General features: G+C 33.1%; 4 protein-coding genes across 4 annotated transcripts in view; 1 reads left to right on the forward strand and 3 right to left on the reverse strand.

The window, feature by feature from the left end:
- Window positions 8,175–9,520, forward strand: LOC104723321. The gene is made up of 2 exons (XM_010441664.2): window positions 8,175–8,694; window positions 8,955–9,520. Exons 1-2 carry the CDS (start codon window positions 8,399–8,401, stop codon window positions 9,142–9,144), a joined length of 486 nt encoding a protein of 161 aa, XP_010439966.1. The 5' UTR covers window positions 8,175–8,398; the 3' UTR covers window positions 9,145–9,520.
- On the reverse strand, window positions 9,987–13,316 carry LOC104723322 (probable receptor-like protein kinase At5g47070). The gene is made up of 5 exons (XM_010441666.2): window positions 12,483–13,316; window positions 11,946–12,185; window positions 11,646–11,768; window positions 11,169–11,532; window positions 9,987–10,217 (listed from the first exon to the last, which is right to left on the reverse strand). Exons 1-5 carry the CDS (start codon window positions 12,885–12,887, stop codon window positions 10,141–10,143), a joined length of 1,209 nt encoding a protein of 402 aa, XP_010439968.1. The 5' UTR covers window positions 12,888–13,316; the 3' UTR covers window positions 9,987–10,140.
- LOC104723323 (coenzyme Q-binding protein COQ10 homolog, mitochondrial-like) lies at window positions 14,407–17,053 on the reverse strand. Its single transcript, XM_010441667.2, has 4 exons — window positions 16,460–17,053; window positions 15,683–15,878; window positions 15,459–15,590; window positions 14,407–14,737 (listed from the first exon to the last, which is right to left on the reverse strand). Exons 1-4 carry the CDS (start codon window positions 16,771–16,773, stop codon window positions 14,615–14,617), a joined length of 765 nt encoding a protein of 254 aa, XP_010439969.1. The 5' UTR covers window positions 16,774–17,053; the 3' UTR covers window positions 14,407–14,614.
- LOC104723324 (casein kinase II subunit beta-2-like) overlaps window positions 17,283–19,064 on the reverse strand; it is a gene marked incomplete in the record, with an annotated part of 3,299 nt that continues 1,517 nt past the window's right edge. The window contains 5 exon segments of the mRNA XM_019232637.1: window positions 17,283–17,734; window positions 17,910–18,075; window positions 18,166–18,275; window positions 18,403–18,627; window positions 18,934–19,000. Of these exon segments, the coding sequence (XP_019088182.1) occupies window positions 17,604–17,734; window positions 17,910–18,075; window positions 18,166–18,275; window positions 18,403–18,627; window positions 18,934–19,000 (699 nt within the window).

Consider the following 19,064-nt stretch of genomic DNA (forward strand, 5'->3'; position numbering starts at 1 on the left):
ATTTTCGTTTCTTTCTTTTGGAAATTGTTTTTTTGTTTAGATCATCTAAATTTTGAACTCGTTACTTTAGAAAAATGAATAATTTCGATATTGGAAAAAACCATATTGTAAGGAAAGAAATTAAAACGTTAGAACAGTAAGAAACTCGTGGTCCGCGACTTCACGTAGTGTTAGTTTTACCAATGGTCCAATACTAATCCTGATAGCTCATGCTATTTCCAAGTATCCATTTACTAGCACAGATCCATAGTATTGAACTAATAGCTTGAAAACATGAAGAAGTTGCACTAATTAAGAAATGGAGTTTTGAAAATGTTGCTTCAGTTTAGCTTATAATTTTGTGAGTACGAGTCCGTGACTATATATATATGATGATGCGTTGCGGCAGAAAGTGATGGAAAGACACGCAGAAATTGTCCAATCTTTTTCATAATTAGTATGTCCACTTTTGCTTTTGGCGTTCGTAATTATACAGACTGCCATTACCATTACCATATTTTAAAAAATAGATATAATAACGTAGTAGTATATTCTAAAGGGATTGATCCTCACATTGAAATCTAAATTTGGTGAGAGACATTTCCTAATGAGTTGAATCAATGGACTTGTCATTCCATAGTTCCACGTGACAATAATGCGATCCAACTATTCATGTGACTCCTTTGTCCCTCAATAAACGATATAATCAAAGCATTTGGATCCATCTCCTTAATCATTCATCTACTTTTTCAATTATATGTGTAGACAATAGCCAAGAGAACAAAATCACTTGTATGAACACGTTCACTTTGGTTGGCAATCCGTGTTAGGAATCATCAATTTTGCATATATATATAATCAAAAATCATATAACTAACTGTTATGCTATATATGTGATATCATTATTTTTAATTAAAAAAGCTGATAGAGAGCGGAAGCTTAATTAACGGACGACAACGCTGGATCTCTAGGAGAACTCGGATTCACGAACGGATCTTGCTTAGAACGTCGTAACTTGATGAAGAAGCAATAAGGATAGGGTTGAGATCGGGAGCGATATCAACGTGGTTTTGCAAATCCTCCTTGCAGGGCTTGAACACAAGCTCTTAGGGTTGAGAGTTCTCTTCTCTAGGCTTTACACAAAGCTCTCGTAAAACTTGTTTATTCAATAATCAATAATTACATACAAAATAGTCACGGCTCCTTAAATAAGAAGATCACAAAACAAAATCCTACCATAATTAAGAAGCTAATCTAACATATAAAGTCTAACCATAAGGCCCATAAGAATGAAATCCAAAACGGGAAATAGTAAAGAGGCCTGATCACGACGAGACTCATGGGAGGCGTGATCAAAGCAAGATGCGCTGCATCAGAAGCTCTTACCAAAACCTAGACTAATCTATTCTTCGAGGTTTGTAAAAAGCTGTGTATTCCTATTATTCAAAACGTTTACAATGGTTTATGTATGAATGATGTTGTAATTGTAAGAGTCCAACTCTTTCTCCCAACTTTCTACCCTTTGCATGCAATGTTTTATGATGTTATCATAGCATATATGTTTTTTTTTTTTTGTAACAATGTGAAGGCATATATGTTTTCTTTTACCAGAATCATATATAATTTATGACAGACATATCAGAGTGAGCATTTTAGTGTAAAACATCATAAAACATTGCATGCAAAGGATAGAAATCGTTTTAAACAAAAATATGTGAATTAGAATATTAAAACTTTCAAGGGATGGTTTTTTTTTGGGTAACATCACATTATTGTCATTAAAATCATAACGGTTGCAGACATATCAGAGTGAGCATTTTAGTGTAAACATACGAAATACTACATTTTCTACTTCTATAATTTTGCAAATGATCAATAGAGGAGTTGGGGTTCATGGCGTAAAATTACAAACGCTCGAGTTAGATTTCTCTTGCAAACAACCAAGCTGCGCGTGGTGCGGCTTCTACATGAGTGCTCTAACGTTCTAGGTTTGTATAGCAAAAGAGAGTTGCTCATCCCCGGATTAGTTGGATTATCCAAACACCGAAGTGATATAAAAAAATATTGCAAATCGCTTTTTGTTTTGTTTTAATGTGGGTGTAGATGGTGGGAAAGGTAACAAAGTTGACAGAGACAAGTGACAAGTTTGGTGACCCAAAATGATTACTGTCAAATGGCTCAACCAGTACAATGGTTGGATTGCTTGGGATTGATGATAGGCCGTATGTGTTTTGCAAGCCCAGGCCCTTCGATAAAAATTAATTACTCAACAAGTGGAGTGTATAAGTATATAACTAATGAATACTGTATTTATTGGTTCAAGTGTTATCATTCAGGATATGAACAAAAATAAGTAGACAACAGAATTAATATAAGCTAATTTATATAAGAATATGATTCATAAACGACAAAATAAGTATCTTAGGCTGCCCTCCTGGCTCCTACCGATACACAATTATTTAGAAAATAAACAATTAAGAATTGAATATTAGGTGTGGGATTAAGAAAAGAAAAGTATAAAGTAATGATAATTAGTGGAATTTGCTTTATGTTAGTTAATCTATTAGTTTTATCAAAGTAAGTGGGAGAGAATCTAATACGAGAACCGATGTGTTTCGACATAGGAGACATATTGTTGCCTTGTGGCAGCTTCTAGATCTCTTATTGTAAACAATGAACCTAATGATATGAGAAACTCCATCAAACTTGAAGAGCAAGCCTGTTCTCAGGGTTATTTACTTAAACTTAAAATATTTACTACTATAATCAAGTTGCTAATTCTATGGACTTTTTATATTATTTTGGTTTCCAATGTTTTAATTAAACAAATAAGTAATGAATGGCCTGGTGCGCCACAAATGTTGTTCCCTTTTAGAACTCATCCCATGTGCCAAACTCGACGATTAATAGAGTATTAAAATCATAATTATTGCTGTAAGAACTGTGTGCAAATTACCGTACGGGCACATGTAAATTACTCGATTGGAGTAGTATTGTTTTTTTTTCCTCTCCCTACAAGATCGTATATTGCTTGCTGACTATTGAATTTAAAGCCAAATAAGGCGATGATGATACAGCTTTCAATAACAAAAATAGTAACCGATCATATCATTTGATTTATTGAAGATATTCACAATTTCTCTCTTGTTATGGAATAATTAAGTTGAAATTTAATAATTTTATAGAATTTTCATAAAATGGTTTTGATAATTAGTTCATAGTTGATTGAGGCTTTGATTCATTAATAACTTGACGTGATGTATTCTGTTGATACATTAATCACTTGACGTGATGTATTCTGTTGATACATAAATCACTTGACGTGATGTATTCTGTTAGATATATAACTATATTAGATTTCGTTTCATAGATTATACTATTCAATAAAACCTGGTGTAGTATTATTATTAGACCGCCGGCTTATAATTTCGTAGAAAACTTCAAAACCGGAGAGAAAATACATATTTCAAAATTGATGTACACATATAATAAGCGTCTTCTCTTCATCTTGACAAGAACTTTCTCTGAAAAAAGTACACTGTAATCAGGGGGAGACTTGACTGAGCAGATTCGGTAAATGGACCCAAGAACAATCAATAATGAATCACGTACAATGGAGAAACTAAGGATTCTGTAAATAAAAAAAAAACATTGTGAACCGTCCATCTTAGAAACGAAGGACGACATTAGATTTGACCTGGTTAGTAGTCAAGTACTGCTCTATTGAAGGCTTATGCCACGTACTGGGGCACCCGTGTCCTTTCGTATGACTGACTCTCTCCAGAATAAATCACGCATCCGTCGAAATAAACATTTGTAATAATATTACACCGAAAATCCCAAGTTTTCTTGAACTTGACTATAAATCTTGGATACATAAACAACGAATTAGTCAAGTCATCAACAATTTATTCTTTTCTTAATATTTAGCCGTTCAACCACTTGTTTTGTACGAATATACAGTTCAACAATAAATATAATATAGTCTGATTCCCTTTAATAATCGTAAGAAAATTCAACATTTGTTTTTCTTGCTAAGCACATACACAGGACATACATTCATACACAATACTCTCTCAAGTCTCAACTAATGGTACCATGAATACATACATCACCACGTTTTGTTGACGTACACCTTTATTATCATTAGTGTAGTTGAATCATGGCTGTGAACCTTATGCAAAAGCAAAACTATCGACGATTAATCGTACACATATAGACATAGACATAGGTGTTTAGAGATAAAAGAACGAACGTAAACAACGGTCCAATAGAGGCAATGGCAACATTGGCATTTGGCAAAGGCACGTAAAAAAAGAAAAAAGCATAGCTTAAAGAAAAGTATGAATTGGGACCTTCTCCAATCCTATGGGCTAGGAAAAGATGGACCCACAGGATTTATGCAGTTGAGAAAATAATGACATTTTTTATTTTTTAAAAAATACAAAAAAAGCCATGAGAGAGAGAGAGAAGAGAGAAGAATCACAGAGAAATACAAAAAAGCAAAAATGGGCGAATTTGCACCATAACCAAAACAAAAAAATCAATAAAGAATATAGCCAACTAACAATAAAAATTAAGAGAGTAACCATCGGCTAGTGTAAAAAGACATTAGAGGGGTAATGTGAGTGACACGCCCAGTTTAAAGGAGTATTGGAGATGAGATGATTTATTTATTTATTTGATTAAATAATTCATACTCCTTTAAAATTTAATTTCATATATCTTTTTCACAGAAATAACTAAAATTTTGAAATTTATTATAAGAATTAGAATTTTTTTCTATATTTGACATAACTTAAATTTTTAAAATCAGATGTTGAAAATTTGAAATGATGAATAGTATTTATAATAAGAACAAATATTAAAAAATACAATACCTAAAAACCCAATCAACGATGTTAAACGGTAATCATAAGAGATAAAACATAAACAACTCAAAAGATGAAATTAAATGCATAACAAAAAACACTATAGGACATAGGCAACCAAGTCAACTATGTCAAACATTATACCCTAAAAGATACAACACAAGACAATTCAAGCAACCATATCAAGTGCTATACCCTAATGGATACAACATAAGCAACCCAAGCATTCACGTCAAACGCCAACCGTAAGAGATAAAACATAAACAACTCTAATGAACACATTAAACGCACAACAAAAAGTTATATTCTATATGCAACCCACATCAACTGAGTTAAACGTTGATAATAAACGATGTACTCTGTAAATCGTTTATGTATTTATAATTATAATTTAATTTATGTAATTTGAAACTTGAGAAATATATTTTCTTCAAAATGGAATAGAATGTTATTATGCTCTATATATCAAACGTTATACCTTAACGGATACAACATAGGTAACCCAAGCATTCATGTCAAACGCTAACCGTAAGAGATAAAACATAAACAACTCTAACAAACACATTAAACGCACAACAAAAAGTTATACTTTATATGCAATCCACATTAACTGAGTTAAACGCTGATAATAAACGATGTACTCTGTAAATCGTTCATGTATTTATAATTATAATTTAATTCATGTAATTTGAAACTTGAGAAATATATTTTCTTAAAAATGGAATAGAATGTTATTATGCTCTATATATTATGAATATTTTTGTTATTTATTAATTTATGAACTAAAGTATATCATCCTAATATCTTTAAATCAGTGTATAATAAAAATAAAAATCTGGAGTTTTAACTGAGTTTATAAAATTAAAACAGTTTGTTCAATAAAAAGTTATTGCAAAATATAAAGAATAGAAAGAAAAAAAGAAATGAGAAAAGATGAGAGATGACAAAAGATATATTGTCAATATAGAGATAAAATACATGCATATACAGTTTGGTATGGGCGAGTGGTAACGCTTAAGTTAAAATTGTCATTATTATATATATTATAGTGTATATGATCTTTTCATAGTTAGATATGTTAGCTAGTTAATTATAAATTTTTTTTTGGTTATTCCTGCCAATTTCCTAACAAAAATATTTATAATAATTTTGAAATGACGGAGAGTGACATAGATATTTAGACGTTATTATTTTTTTAAAATGAAAAAAATATTCTGACCAGAAAAATATTATATTCGGCACCAGAATTGTTATTGTACGAATCCCTAAAAATAATTCACTGGACACATCAACACAGTATTAAAAATACATTTGCATTTTGCAGGCGCCTAAATCTTATGAGAAAAATATACAATTGTTATTTACGAATTCATAATTAATGTATGGAGTTGAAAGTTTTCGAAATTGATACAAGAAACAAAAAAAAAAAGAAAGAAGACTTTAAAGGGACAGGTGGGGTTTAATGGAGTGTTTGCGAACTTCCGAGCCTTTCGCAAGTGTACGACGTTTTTTATTTTATTAGTACTCAGTAAAATTGCTTACACGCTTCCTTCAGGCGCGTGTTTCACACTTGAAGGAGTAGTTAGTTATTGTTTTGTTTCCAAGGAAGTCCAACAACACAATAAATGTATTTTCAAAAGCAATCCATGTTTTCACATTTAGTCCCTCTCCATCAATTTCATTATGTTAACATGTTTTTTTTTTCACATTTTTTCACATTTTGTTTTTAAACTTAAAAAAAAAATAGCTGAGCTAATAATCATAACCCCAACTAATAGAGAAGGAATCTCATGTAAATTTTGCTTAGAAAATGAAAAATTGTCTTCTGAGGAAGAAATCTTCTTTTTTTAGAACATGTGATAAAATTTGTTATGTTCTAAACCAAAGTTAACTTTTGATTAAAACAACCTTTAAAAATATCATAAAGCATGATTTACTAGGATTTTTTTTTTGTATCATAAAAATCGATTTTTAAAGGTTGATATTTTAATTTTTTATCAATTAATGTTGATTTTTAAAATTTCTATTAATTAATGTTAGAAAATTGTAAATTTCAATATTTATTAATTGAAAATTTAATTTTGATAAACTAGTATTGGTTAACAGTATGATAATATGTTATTATAAATATTATATTATATTTATAATGAATATTAAATATTTTCTTAATTTATGTAAAAGTTTTACAAAATCATTATTTCTAGTTTTCTAATAGAGAAGGGAGTATAATAGTATGTAATTTTGTTGAGTGCGGTAGAGTCGTCACAAAGGCTTTTGCAAAGTCTTCGCAACAAAAAAAAAAGAAAAGAAATTTAACGTCGTCGATCACGAGAAAATAAAATTAAAAGAAAAGGAAACTAAAAAAAGGGAGAAAACGACATCGTATATGTTCTATAAAAAAATACAATTAAAACTGTCCTTACCAATAAAGGGAAGACACAAGTGGTGCTGGTTCGTGTGAGTAGAAAGAGATTATTTACGTAACGCGCAAATCTCACGCGCGTTGTGGTCCCTACCATCCAATGACTTTCTTAACATCCAAGTGCAAGGTGGGACCCATGTTTTATGGAACCTTTTTCCGAAGATTTTCTTACTACAGGACAGCAGAAGAAATGGTTTTTTGTTTATTTTATTTTAATGTATAATTACGTTTATGTCCCTCCCTCTCCTTTAGCGTCGTTAACAAGGGATGTTGCCATTTTCCTCAGAAATTAATAGTTGCAAATTTTTATAACATGGGAGATTAATCAGGATTTATATAAATAAATCGCGTCTAGGTTAATGATGTTTTAAAACACTAGTAGTAATTTGATTAGACAACATATCATAGTAATGGTATTTTAGTTTTATTTTTACCTCCATTTAAAAATATGTAGCTTAGTCTAGACTCTAGTAAACATAATTAGATAGAAAATTATAAATTGAAAAATTCTCTTACATATAATATTTTTTAAAAACATATAAAAAGGATTAGATTTATTACCTTCTAATAATTATTTTGTCAAATCGATTGAATCGGTTAGCTGATTTATGTAAAACTTACATAGGTCAATCGAAATTATTTTAAATAATCTTTCTAATTAAAAATAACAAATCCACTATTCCACAACTTAACTATTTGATTATTTAATTCATAAGAAAATGCTTGTAAGCTTGAGGAAGACTTAAAAACAATAATCATACTAGTGCCTCAATTATTCATCATATAATGGTCAATGGTTAGGTAGTTAAAAATATGAAAAAATATTAAAGAAACAAAAAAAAAAGTAGTAAATAAATATAGAAATAAGCGGTATTGCATAAACAAAGAAGCCAATAGATTCTCTCTCTCTTGAGTTTTGAGTTTTGTTCCTCAAACTTGTTGCTTCTTCCTTTGGGTTTCTCTCTCTTAACCAGAATCAAACCTGTCTTTCTATTCCTATAAAAACCAAACTCCATCTTCCCCTCAACTCTCCCCTCTCCACCCCAAACCTTTCTCTCTCTCCCTTCTCCTCATAAGAAAGAACTTAAAGAAGAACACACAAGACAAAGAAAGCCATTAAAAAAAAATGGAGGTTTCAACGAGAAAGCCTTATTTCATAGAAGAAGAAGACGATGGTTTGGCTTCTCTAGAAGCTGGAGTTACGAGTCCTTCTTGTTACGACAACAGTCTCAAGATGAATCCTCAGAGTTATTATTATTACCATCATCATGACTACTCTGTTTCATCTCCCAGATCTGGAAAATTCCATGATTTTAGATTCGACAATAGCTGTTACGGACAGCAGCCACTTCCTCATTTCTTGGACTCTTGTTTCCTCTGCAAGAAACGTCTTGGTGATAACAGAGACATCTTCATGTACAGGTACTTTTACATACATCTTAGATCTTTGATTCATCATCTCGTTACGAGTAATAAACAATGAAACAAAACTTAAATTCTACTTTTCTAGATTATTAGCTAACAATAAACTAGATGATTACTTTGAGGTTAAGGTTTTGATTTGCTTGATAAAGTTTAGGTCTTTTTACCCTAATCCTGATTTGCCTTGTGAATCAAGCATCCTTAAAAAAAGATGTATTATATAATTTGTGTCTGATTTTAAATTTGTTTTCATTTAACAGAGGAGACACACCGTTCTGTAGCGAAGAGTGTAGAGAAGAACAGATAGAAAGAGACGAAGCTAAAGAGAAGAAACAGAGTCTGTCATCTTCCGTGAAAGCTATGAGAAGAAATGAAAAGCGAAGCTCTTCTTCTTCTCCAACTAGATCTCGTGACTATGCTTTCCACACTGGAACCGTTGCTGCTGCCTAATTTCAAAGTTATAAAGTAAAAAAGTGATAGAGAATCCCATTAACGCTCATTGCTTTAACAGCTTGTTAATGGGTTTTTTCTTCATCTAAAGAAAAATCTTAGTTTGAATTTGAAAAGCTCAGAAGAAAAAAAAAGAAGAAAATGGTTAGGGAAAAAAATAAAAAAAAAGTAAAGAAACCTCTCTTTTTCAAGGGTTTTGTCCTTTTCTTTGTTATTTTTTTCTTTATTTGTTTCTTTTCCTTTTTATTAGTTTTTTTTCTTTTTCTTTTAAGAAGAAATCAACATGCAATTTTGGGAGTACAAAAAAACTATGGCCAAAACGCCTATGTGAATTTGGTAAATCTTGATGTCAAAAAGGTAAATCTTTTGTTTTTTAGTGGGAAGAAAAATATATTTGTAAGCATCAGACTGGCTGTTCTCTTGTTTTGGAATGATGGGTTTGTAATGTAAAAAGTTCAATATATATAATATAATGATATTCAAATATATTTGTGTTGGTCATATAACATTTATGATAGCGAAATAAATTTGGTGTAAGTAATGGTATCAATTCTTATTGGAGTAGGTTTGATATGTCATGATTCATAAACATTATATAATGGGAGAAATTAACAGACAAATCTTTTTCTGCGCATGTTCTGTGAGATCATTTGGTGCAGTACAACTCTTTTTCTTTAATCATTTCAACTTTAAGGAGAGTAGTACAATTTTTTTTTTTTTTCATAACCTCTCTTAAAAGATTTATAGATGTTTGAACTTTAGTAGTTTGGTTGTATTACAAATTTTTAGAATACATCCATCTCTTCCTTAGTTGTGATCACAATTTTGTTTTCAGAATCATATATTATGGGTTAACCATTCCCTAAGTACAAGACCAAAACAATGTCTCTCGTTAATGGGCTTAATATATATTATACTTGGGCTTTTCACACATCTCATATGTATTTTGCACGTTAAACGGCATTGTTTGGGAACATAAGTAATCTCTACTCTTTTCTAAAAAGCTAAACCTCTAGGCTCTAACACTAACCCCTCTCCCTCTCTCGTCGATTTTCCAACTGAACTTCTCGTACCTACAGAAACNAGAAGAAAATGGTTAGGGAAAAAAATAAAAAAAAAGTAAAGAAACCTCTCTTTTTCAAGGGTTTTGTCCTTTTCTTTGTTATTTTTTTCTTTATTTGTTTCTTTTCCTTTTTATTAGTTTTTTTTCTTTTTCTTTTAAGAAGAAATCAACATGCAATTTTGGGAGTACAAAAAAACTATGGCCAAAACGCCTATGTGAATTTGGTAAATCTTGATGTCAAAAAGGTAAATCTTTTGTTTTTTAGTGGGAAGAAAAATATATTTGTAAGCATCAGACTGGCTGTTCTCTTGTTTTGGAATGATGGGTTTGTAATGTAAAAAGTTCAATATATATAATATAATGATATTCAAATATATTTGTGTTGGTCATATAACATTTATGATAGCGAAATAAATTTGGTGTAAGTAATGGTATCAATTCTTATTGGAGTAGGTTTGATATGTCATGATTCATAAACATTATATAATGGGAGAAATTAACAGACAAATCTTTTTCTGCGCATGTTCTGTGAGATCATTTGGTGCAGTACAACTCTTTTTCTTTAATCATTTCAACTTTAAGGAGAGTAGTACAATTTTTTTTTTTTTTCATAACCTCTCTTAAAAGATTTATAGATGTTTGAACTTTAGTAGTTTGGTTGTATTACAAATTTTTAGAATACATCCATCTCTTCCTTAGTTGTGATCACAATTTTGTTTTCAGAATCATATATTATGGGTTAACCATTCCCTAAGTACAAGACCAAAACAATGTCTCTCGTTAATGGGCTTAATATATATTATACTTGGGCTTTTCACACATCTCATATGTATTTTGCACGTTAAACGGCATTGTTTGGGAACATAAGTAATCTCTACTCTTTTCTAAAAAGCTAAACCTCTAGGCTCTAACACTAACCCCTCTCCCTCTCTCGTCGATTTTCCAACTGAACTTCTCGTACCTACAGAAACTGAGTCCTCAATGATCTTCCTAAGACTCTCAACTACAAAGGCCATGGTGGGTCTCTCTTTATCGTTCTTTTTCAGACAGTGATCAGCCAATTTAGCCACCCTCCTGACCATCTTAATTGGATACTTGTTGCATAGCTTCGAGTCAATGATCATTTTGAAGCTTTTGCTATCAGCATGATACTTTTTGACCCATTCTAGAAGCTTTTGCTCAGGCAAAGGCTTCATTCGTTCCATTGCTCTACGACCAGTGATGATCTCATACAGAACAACTCCAAAGCTATAGACATCGCAATGCATCTTGAGATGACCGGTTACTACATACTCGGGGGCTGCATAGCCGTCTGTTCCAACTCTCTTTTAAGAGAATCATGAAAGAATGAAAGAAGAAGATGTTTTTACTTGTGGACAAAGAAACTACTGATATACAATATAGAATTTGTAAGGGAGAAACAGAAAATGTTACTTACCGCGGTTGTAACATGAGTGTTGTCTCCTTCTGGACCTTCTCTAGCGAGACCAAAGTCCGATAACTTCGGATGAAAGTCATCGCTTAAAAGCACATTTGATGATTTGAAGTCTCTATATATTACCTGCCCAGATAAAAAAAAGAGTGACATGTTTCTAGTTGAACTAGACAATGCTTCTAGTTAAAGTACTAGACATGTATACAACTTTTGGTTCGGGCCTAACTACGCATAAACAATCAAAAGGGTTTTTTATCATTTTTTGTTGTTGTTGTTGTGATGTGTTTAGGATTCAAAAATAACCTGAATTTCGTGCAAATAAGCCAATCCTTGAGCTGCACCAAGCATGATCTCAAGCCTTTGTTTCCATGACAACGTTATGGTTTTTCGAGTGAAGAGATGCTCTTCTAAGCTGCGATTAGACATCAGCTCGTAAACCAAAAGCCTCTCTCTGTCCTCTGCGCAATATCCTAAGAGTCTCACTACGTTTGGGTGATTCACTACGCCCAACAACTGAACCTCTGCTAGCCATTGCTTATGACCCTTTCATTACAAAACAGAGGATCACTAATAATACTATATAAGATTAAACCTTACATTAATAAGAAATGAATCAAACTTGTTCTTGGTTAAAGTTCTCTAATCTTTTTGCAATACCATCAGTGAAACTAATTTCTTGGTTAAAAGTTCGAATATATTCACTAATTCCAAAACATTACATGATATGCCACAATCTTGATTGGTTGATAATAAAATTGTGTTCAAACTTGTTCTTGGTCAAATTTTTAATCATTTTGCTATTATAACACACAAATAAATATCCCATGAGTTTTTGCATACCTGTAGACTTTGTCGATTGAGTTTCTTAACGGCGACGACAAGTGGAGAAGAATGAGAATCTCCTCCGGTGTGATTGTCAATAGTGGCTTGATAAACACTACCAAAGCCACCTTGTCCGATCTTTAGCGTTCTGCTAAACCCACACGTGGCGTCACTTAGTTCCTTGTAAGAGAAAACCCTCAGATTTTGATTTGTATTTTGATTTTGTTCTCTCTCTTTGTGTAAGTCTTTTACACTCGCTGGAGTTGGCAGAGATCTTGGTGTTGGGAGTTTGAACGACGACGACGAAGATCTTCTCGTAGTTAATTCCGGAGCTGACTTTTCGAATCTTGCGTTTTTGTTATCCTTCTCAAGATTACTTCTAGGTTTAGGTTTCTTGGACTTGAACAGGAAGATACAATTCATATCTCCTCTGTTTTGCTTTTCTCTTTGGTTAGTTTGAGGATTTTGGGTGTATCTTAATTGTACACAAAACAGGCACAAGAAAATTCTTAAGGTAAATTAAGAAAAGCTAGATGCTATGAATGAAAAGAGTGAAGACTTTTTCTTTTGTTTGCAGAAAAAGGCAAGATTTGTTTTCTTGGGCAAGAGAGTAGATTGTATGAAGAAACCCTAAAATGGGTTTTGAAGCAGATGAGATATCAAAATCAGTGGAAGATTAGATGAGTCGTATGAACACAAAAGAGATGAAAGAGCTAGATAGGTATACCGTATACGTAAAAGACAGAAACTTTTCTATCTATGGAGTACACAAGTATATTTCTTGCTTACCAAGAGTTTTGATCGAGAAGAGGAAAATGAAAGGGAACGGCTAACAATGGGAAACTGACGTAGAAAAAAGTAAAGATAATAGTAAAGAGAAGACCAAAGTTATTTCATATTTTGACTTAACAAAGACAAAGACCAAACCCATTTTTTTCTCTGTCTATATATATTCTATATTTATTCATTGCATTATTGAAACAAACGGTACAATAACTAAGTCAATGACTCAATTCAATTGTATATCATCTTAATTTGGACCTTGTAAATTCAGAATTTAGTAGGTACATAATATAGTGTTTATATTTGATTCTTTCACCGACTCGTTTCTCTTTTCTTTTCACTATTTTTTTTTAAAAAGTTATGTTTATAGGATTAGTTAAAATAAAATAAAAATAAAGTGGGACAAATTCCACTAAAGTTTGACGAAAAAAAAAGATGCTCTTATTTTGGTCCCATTTGGTAGGAAAATGATGAAGCAGAACAAGGCAAAACCGCGTCTCTGCTTCCGTTCATAAGTTTTCCTCCTCACCTTCCGACAAAATACCTCAACGTAACTCTCAACTCCCATCAACTTAAAAAACTAATCCTATAACAAATCAAAAAGCATGATATGATACCTTGTATAGGTTAAACTAAAATTTATTTCTCATTTCATATGTTTATTTTATTTTTGTTAGCTAAATTTTTATCTAAGTGAATGGCAGGACCATATGTTTGCATGGCTTGATAAATGTACATTTCATATTGACTCATATTTATGTTATTTTATCGAATAATGTTCTCGCAGATCAAATGTTTTTTGTAAACTCCACCTGATTAAAACGAGAAGTTAAACCACGTATTTTCAGAGAACCGAATCAAACATTGGTTTAATGCCAAAACATCCCTAAGACTAGAGTCAAGACTCAAGAGACACACACGGTGACATATTTTCCCTTTTAAGTTCAATGGTTATGACCAGTAATATGACTAGTTTATGACAGGTGCCCAAGACTTTTGGTTCCCCACTAATGTTCATCTTCCAAACCTTTATAAACTTTTCCATTTTATCGAATCATTCTCTAACCTTATAAAACACCTTAATATGACTGTTGCGTCACCACATATGTCGTCATAATCAATATTATTAGATTAAGAAAGAAATAGTTGAACAAAGAAAAGACTCCAATAGAGAAATGGATGTGTTTTATATTCCTGCTTTTACATTAAACAAACATCTGATGTCATGTGTTGATCTTCATATGCAAAAGCATTCATATATATGAAAAAACAAAACAAAACATGCTATGCCGTAATCGCTCTCGAGCAATCAAAATGAAATCTAAACTGATGTGTTACTTCCATTATATGTATATAATAGATACGTCTCAAGCTCTTTGTTCATATGCGTTTTCATCTACTGGAACTCCTGGACCATACACTAGTCGGCATCGGTCACTAAATGCTCCTACAAGTCTTGTTGCTACCTCCTTTAAGAACATTGAAGCTACCTGAAATAAGCGAAAGAATACTTTCAAAACTACTTGCAAGGTTTTGTATTAACCAAGAATAGATTCACCTTGAGTAACAAAGACATCATTATTTTCTAGTAAATGGTCTTTGATTCCTAGCAACAAATTTTAAACTTTCAATCTTTTGCGGAAGAACGAAACCATAGTTTTCTTCTACATTTCTTCGATTACTAACAATTCCCAAGAATAAACGAACTCACACTATCCTAATAGCTTTCTTCGGCTACTAACAATTCCCAAGAATAAACGAACTCACACTATCCTAATAGCTTTCTTCGGCTACTAACAATTCCCAAGAATAAACGAACTCACACTATCCTAATAGCTTTCTTCGGCTACTAACAATTCCCAAGAATAAACGAACTCACACTATCCTAATAGCTTTCTTCGGCTACTAACAATTCCCAAGAATAAACGAACTCACACTATCCTAATAGCTTTCTTCGGCTACTAACAATTCCCAAGAATAAACGAACTCACACTATCCTAATAGCTTTCTTCGGCTACTAACAATTCCCAAGAATAAACGAACTCACACTATCCTAATAGCTTTCTTCGGCTACTAACAATTCCCAAGTTTTAATCTTTAGAGGAAATAAGAATCATAATTTTCTTATTACTAACAATTCCCAAGCACCATTACTAAGTACTAACTATTGGACACTTACAAGTTGAGAGGTTTTGTTAATAGTTTTTTTACCTGGCGATAGAGAGGCGAATTGAATTTGAAATCCACATGGAAATGAAGGTCGCAGGTTCCTGGAATGGGCCCTGGCTTAAATTGCCAGAGGTTTATCAAATGGTCAAATAGTCCCGTGTCCCTCGCAGTTGTCTGAAAAGCACGGATTCATATCATGTGGTAAAAATCCATCAGTCACTCAAAACCAACAAACAAACAAAAGCAAAAAAAAAGTCCTTGCTTACCTTAATCCATTTCGGCCTTTCGGATTCGACATGGGAAATGTAACTCTCAACAAGAAACTTAAAACCAATCTCCAGTTCTGCATCGAATGATCCATCTGGATATTCTTTAAGAACCTCAGAGCGTTGACACCAAGGAACAAACCCGTGGTACAAGTCTACAGCTGCAACTACGTTAAACATTTGCTCCGGTGAATACCTGTAATTAAAACAAAACACAAATGAGTAGTTCAATCTTCATTTGTTGAGCATATGAACCTCAAATCATTAATGTATTGCCAATGCGAGATTCTCAATGTTCGCAACAAACAGTAAGGATGAGGATTCATAAGAACATGTTGCCACAAGCAAAATCATTAACAAATTCTAACACAGAAGTTCAGTCTAAACCAACTGATTACCATCTTTCTGGAAACTTAATTCATAGTATATCGGTTCAAAACAAGACAAACACAAAGGCAAATCCCAATCCTGCAACACGTTTAAAAGCCTAAGATGCTTATTAGATCATTGAACCCTTCTTCCACTGTTTGATCCACAAAACAGGAAATAAAAAGCCAATATTTCAGTGACACATAAAGGCCACAAAACATCAGAATAAAGCATTGAAACATTTCACAAAGTTGTGCCATTTCATTTTTTTTTATTTTATTTTTTTTTGTTGTTGTGCAAAGTGCCATTTCATATCTAAGAAGCAATTGTAAGAACGAAACAAGTACGATAACAGAGGGATAAATGGAATCGAGTGGAAAGATCCAAAAATAGGATTAATGAGGTTACCCCAAGACACGACGCTCTTCGTAGATCTTAGATAACTCACCACCACCTTCTTCCCCATCTCCACAACCCAGAAAATGCCGTCTTTGAATTAATAAACTTCCAGTGCCGAAAGAGACTCTACCATCCTCATCATTGGACATTACTGACCCATAAGGAGAGCATCTCTCAACGCCTGAAAGAGAACCAAATCTCCTAATTTGATTAGATACACAACTCCGCCGAGGGATCCCCGGACGGCTGATCGAGTTCCTGATGGCGTTTCGACATGAAATTAACGAAACTATAGCTCTGGAGCCAGACATAAACGGTGGCATTATTACAACAAAACAAAGCGCGATTCAACAACGCCCGATTTGGTAGTAGAATCAACTCGGGCGATTTAGGGTTGCCAACAGAAAATCAAAGGGACGACGAGAGACCAATACTTTCGGATTCGATACAAATTCGATTTAGATCAAGAAGTAGACGAAAAACAAACAATCACAAGCAAGAGAGAGAGAGAGAGAGAGAGAGAGAGAGAGAGAGAGAGAGAGAGAGAGAGAGAGAGGTTTACGTAATCTACAGAGAGCTTAAGGCTCGCAGGAACACACACAATCACAGAGACACCTACCTATACATAATTAAAAAGCTTTTTTTTTTCCTTCTTTAAAAATATTCGTAATTTAGGTGGATCGTTGTGTTTCGTAGAGTTAGCCCAATGGGCTTTATGTACCCCACTATTGGTTGAAAGGAGCTGACACATCACACATCAAAGAGAGACTGGTACAAGCAATTTGTGAGAATTGTGTTAACTTAATGGAATGTAGTTGGAAAGAAGAAATCAAAAAAAGAACAATAAGGTTAAGTATTACAATTGGATATAAATATGGGATCTTACTTCACCAGTCCATGCTGCTAATGTTTAACTACTAAACCTAAGGACACAATACAAAACACACAGAAAGAGATAGAAAGAGAGAGAGAGAGAGAGAGAGAGAGAGAGAGAACTAGTTTCACCTTCAATGATACAAACAGCGCTTTTTTTTTTTTTGATTTGATTTCGTTTACACACATTTCTTGTTTTTCAACACCCAAGGGGTACAAATCATCTTCTTCCTTTGTTGTATCTCCACACCCAAGAGTATATCCTTCTTCCTTGTTTCCTTCACGGCTTGTGTAACTTGAACCCAAACACTCTTGGAGTGTAGCTTTGTGATGCCTTTTGTGGCTTCAGATGTCCGTACGTCATCAAGAACAGATGTGGAAACGTTGTCCCAAAGTATGCTCCATCTATGTCTGTTTTTTTTCCCGTGTTAAAGAACAAACAAACCAAACATAGCAGCAACGCAACATAATATAGAAATATCAAATGCTAAGCTAATCAAAGCAAAACTAAGTCCGCATAGCCGTATAGAACTGCTTTATGCATATGCAAATATATACTGAGAATTAAAAAAAAAAAAAAGGATACTTCCTTGGTACTTTGATCGTGGGTAATACACGTCTTCACATTTGGGGCAATATATCTTTACCGTGCTCGCTCGAGGGATATCAGATTGACCAACTGGTAAACAAGGTTGCCCACAACAATAAACTCTTGGGCATCTTCCAAAGTCATAGTTTTTGTATTTGTCTAACTGCAAAACCATGGTAAAGAAACCAATAATTGGTGTATGGTCTATATAGGATTTGTTAAATATGCAACTTGAGAGTAAAAACTTCCTTACCATAGAAGCCAGCCCTTTGCTTGTCAATATGTAACGAGCATGAATCATCCCATAAAGCATCTCTGCTGCTGACTCGATCAATTCATTCTGTTCCTCTGTAAACATCTCACCTGTTAACCCGTCAATCCAAATCAAAACATTGAACAACAAAAACCGAAAGCCAAACCAGTTTTCCTCTATACTATTATTTATCCCTTACGCAATCACATAACTAATTATCACGGTAATAAGACTTACCATGGGAAGACTCTACATCCAAAATCAAATCAAGGGCATAGTCGTAGTAAGGAACTTGATGGCTGAGTCCACACAAGTTAAAGTCATCCTGGATGTAATCATCATCAACTTCACAGAAGAACTCGTTCCCTCGTAGGTTGCAGAACCAGCATATCCATGAGGTGTCTTCTCCCTCAGAACCACTAACCTCTGATTCTTCGCTGTCTGTGTCTGATATATCCACAGCTGCAGTAACCACAAGAAAACATTTCATCAACATCTTTCTCTCAAACATATAAAAACACATAGAAACAAAAGCTGGATTGTGTCTAAGATTAAAGTTTCTAGCTTTGATGCGTTTGTAACTGCTATATGGCAAAAAAAGAAATGAATAACATCATTGCTAGAGAAAGTTAAAGAGGTTCGTAAACTTTTTCAACAATTAGGTCATGATGAGATGTTCAAAATAAGAAATTTCTAATCAATTTTTTAAGAAAGTTGAATCCCAAAATCGAATCGAACAATTGAAAGAGGGGAAAAATCGAATCTTACCATGAGCAGAACGTGAATCTCTGTCATGCAATTGCTGCTTCCCAATCAAGAGGGAGGAGGCTGTTACCTTGCCTTTTCCATTGACGGGCTGAGGCATCGAATGCGAGGGACGATTATCGTGAGACTCGTTT

This window comes from Camelina sativa, chromosome 11 (assembly GCF_000633955.1).
Source record: "Camelina sativa cultivar DH55 chromosome 11, Cs, whole genome shotgun sequence".
In the NCBI taxonomy this organism is placed as follows: Eukaryota; Viridiplantae; Streptophyta; class Magnoliopsida; order Brassicales; family Brassicaceae; genus Camelina; species Camelina sativa.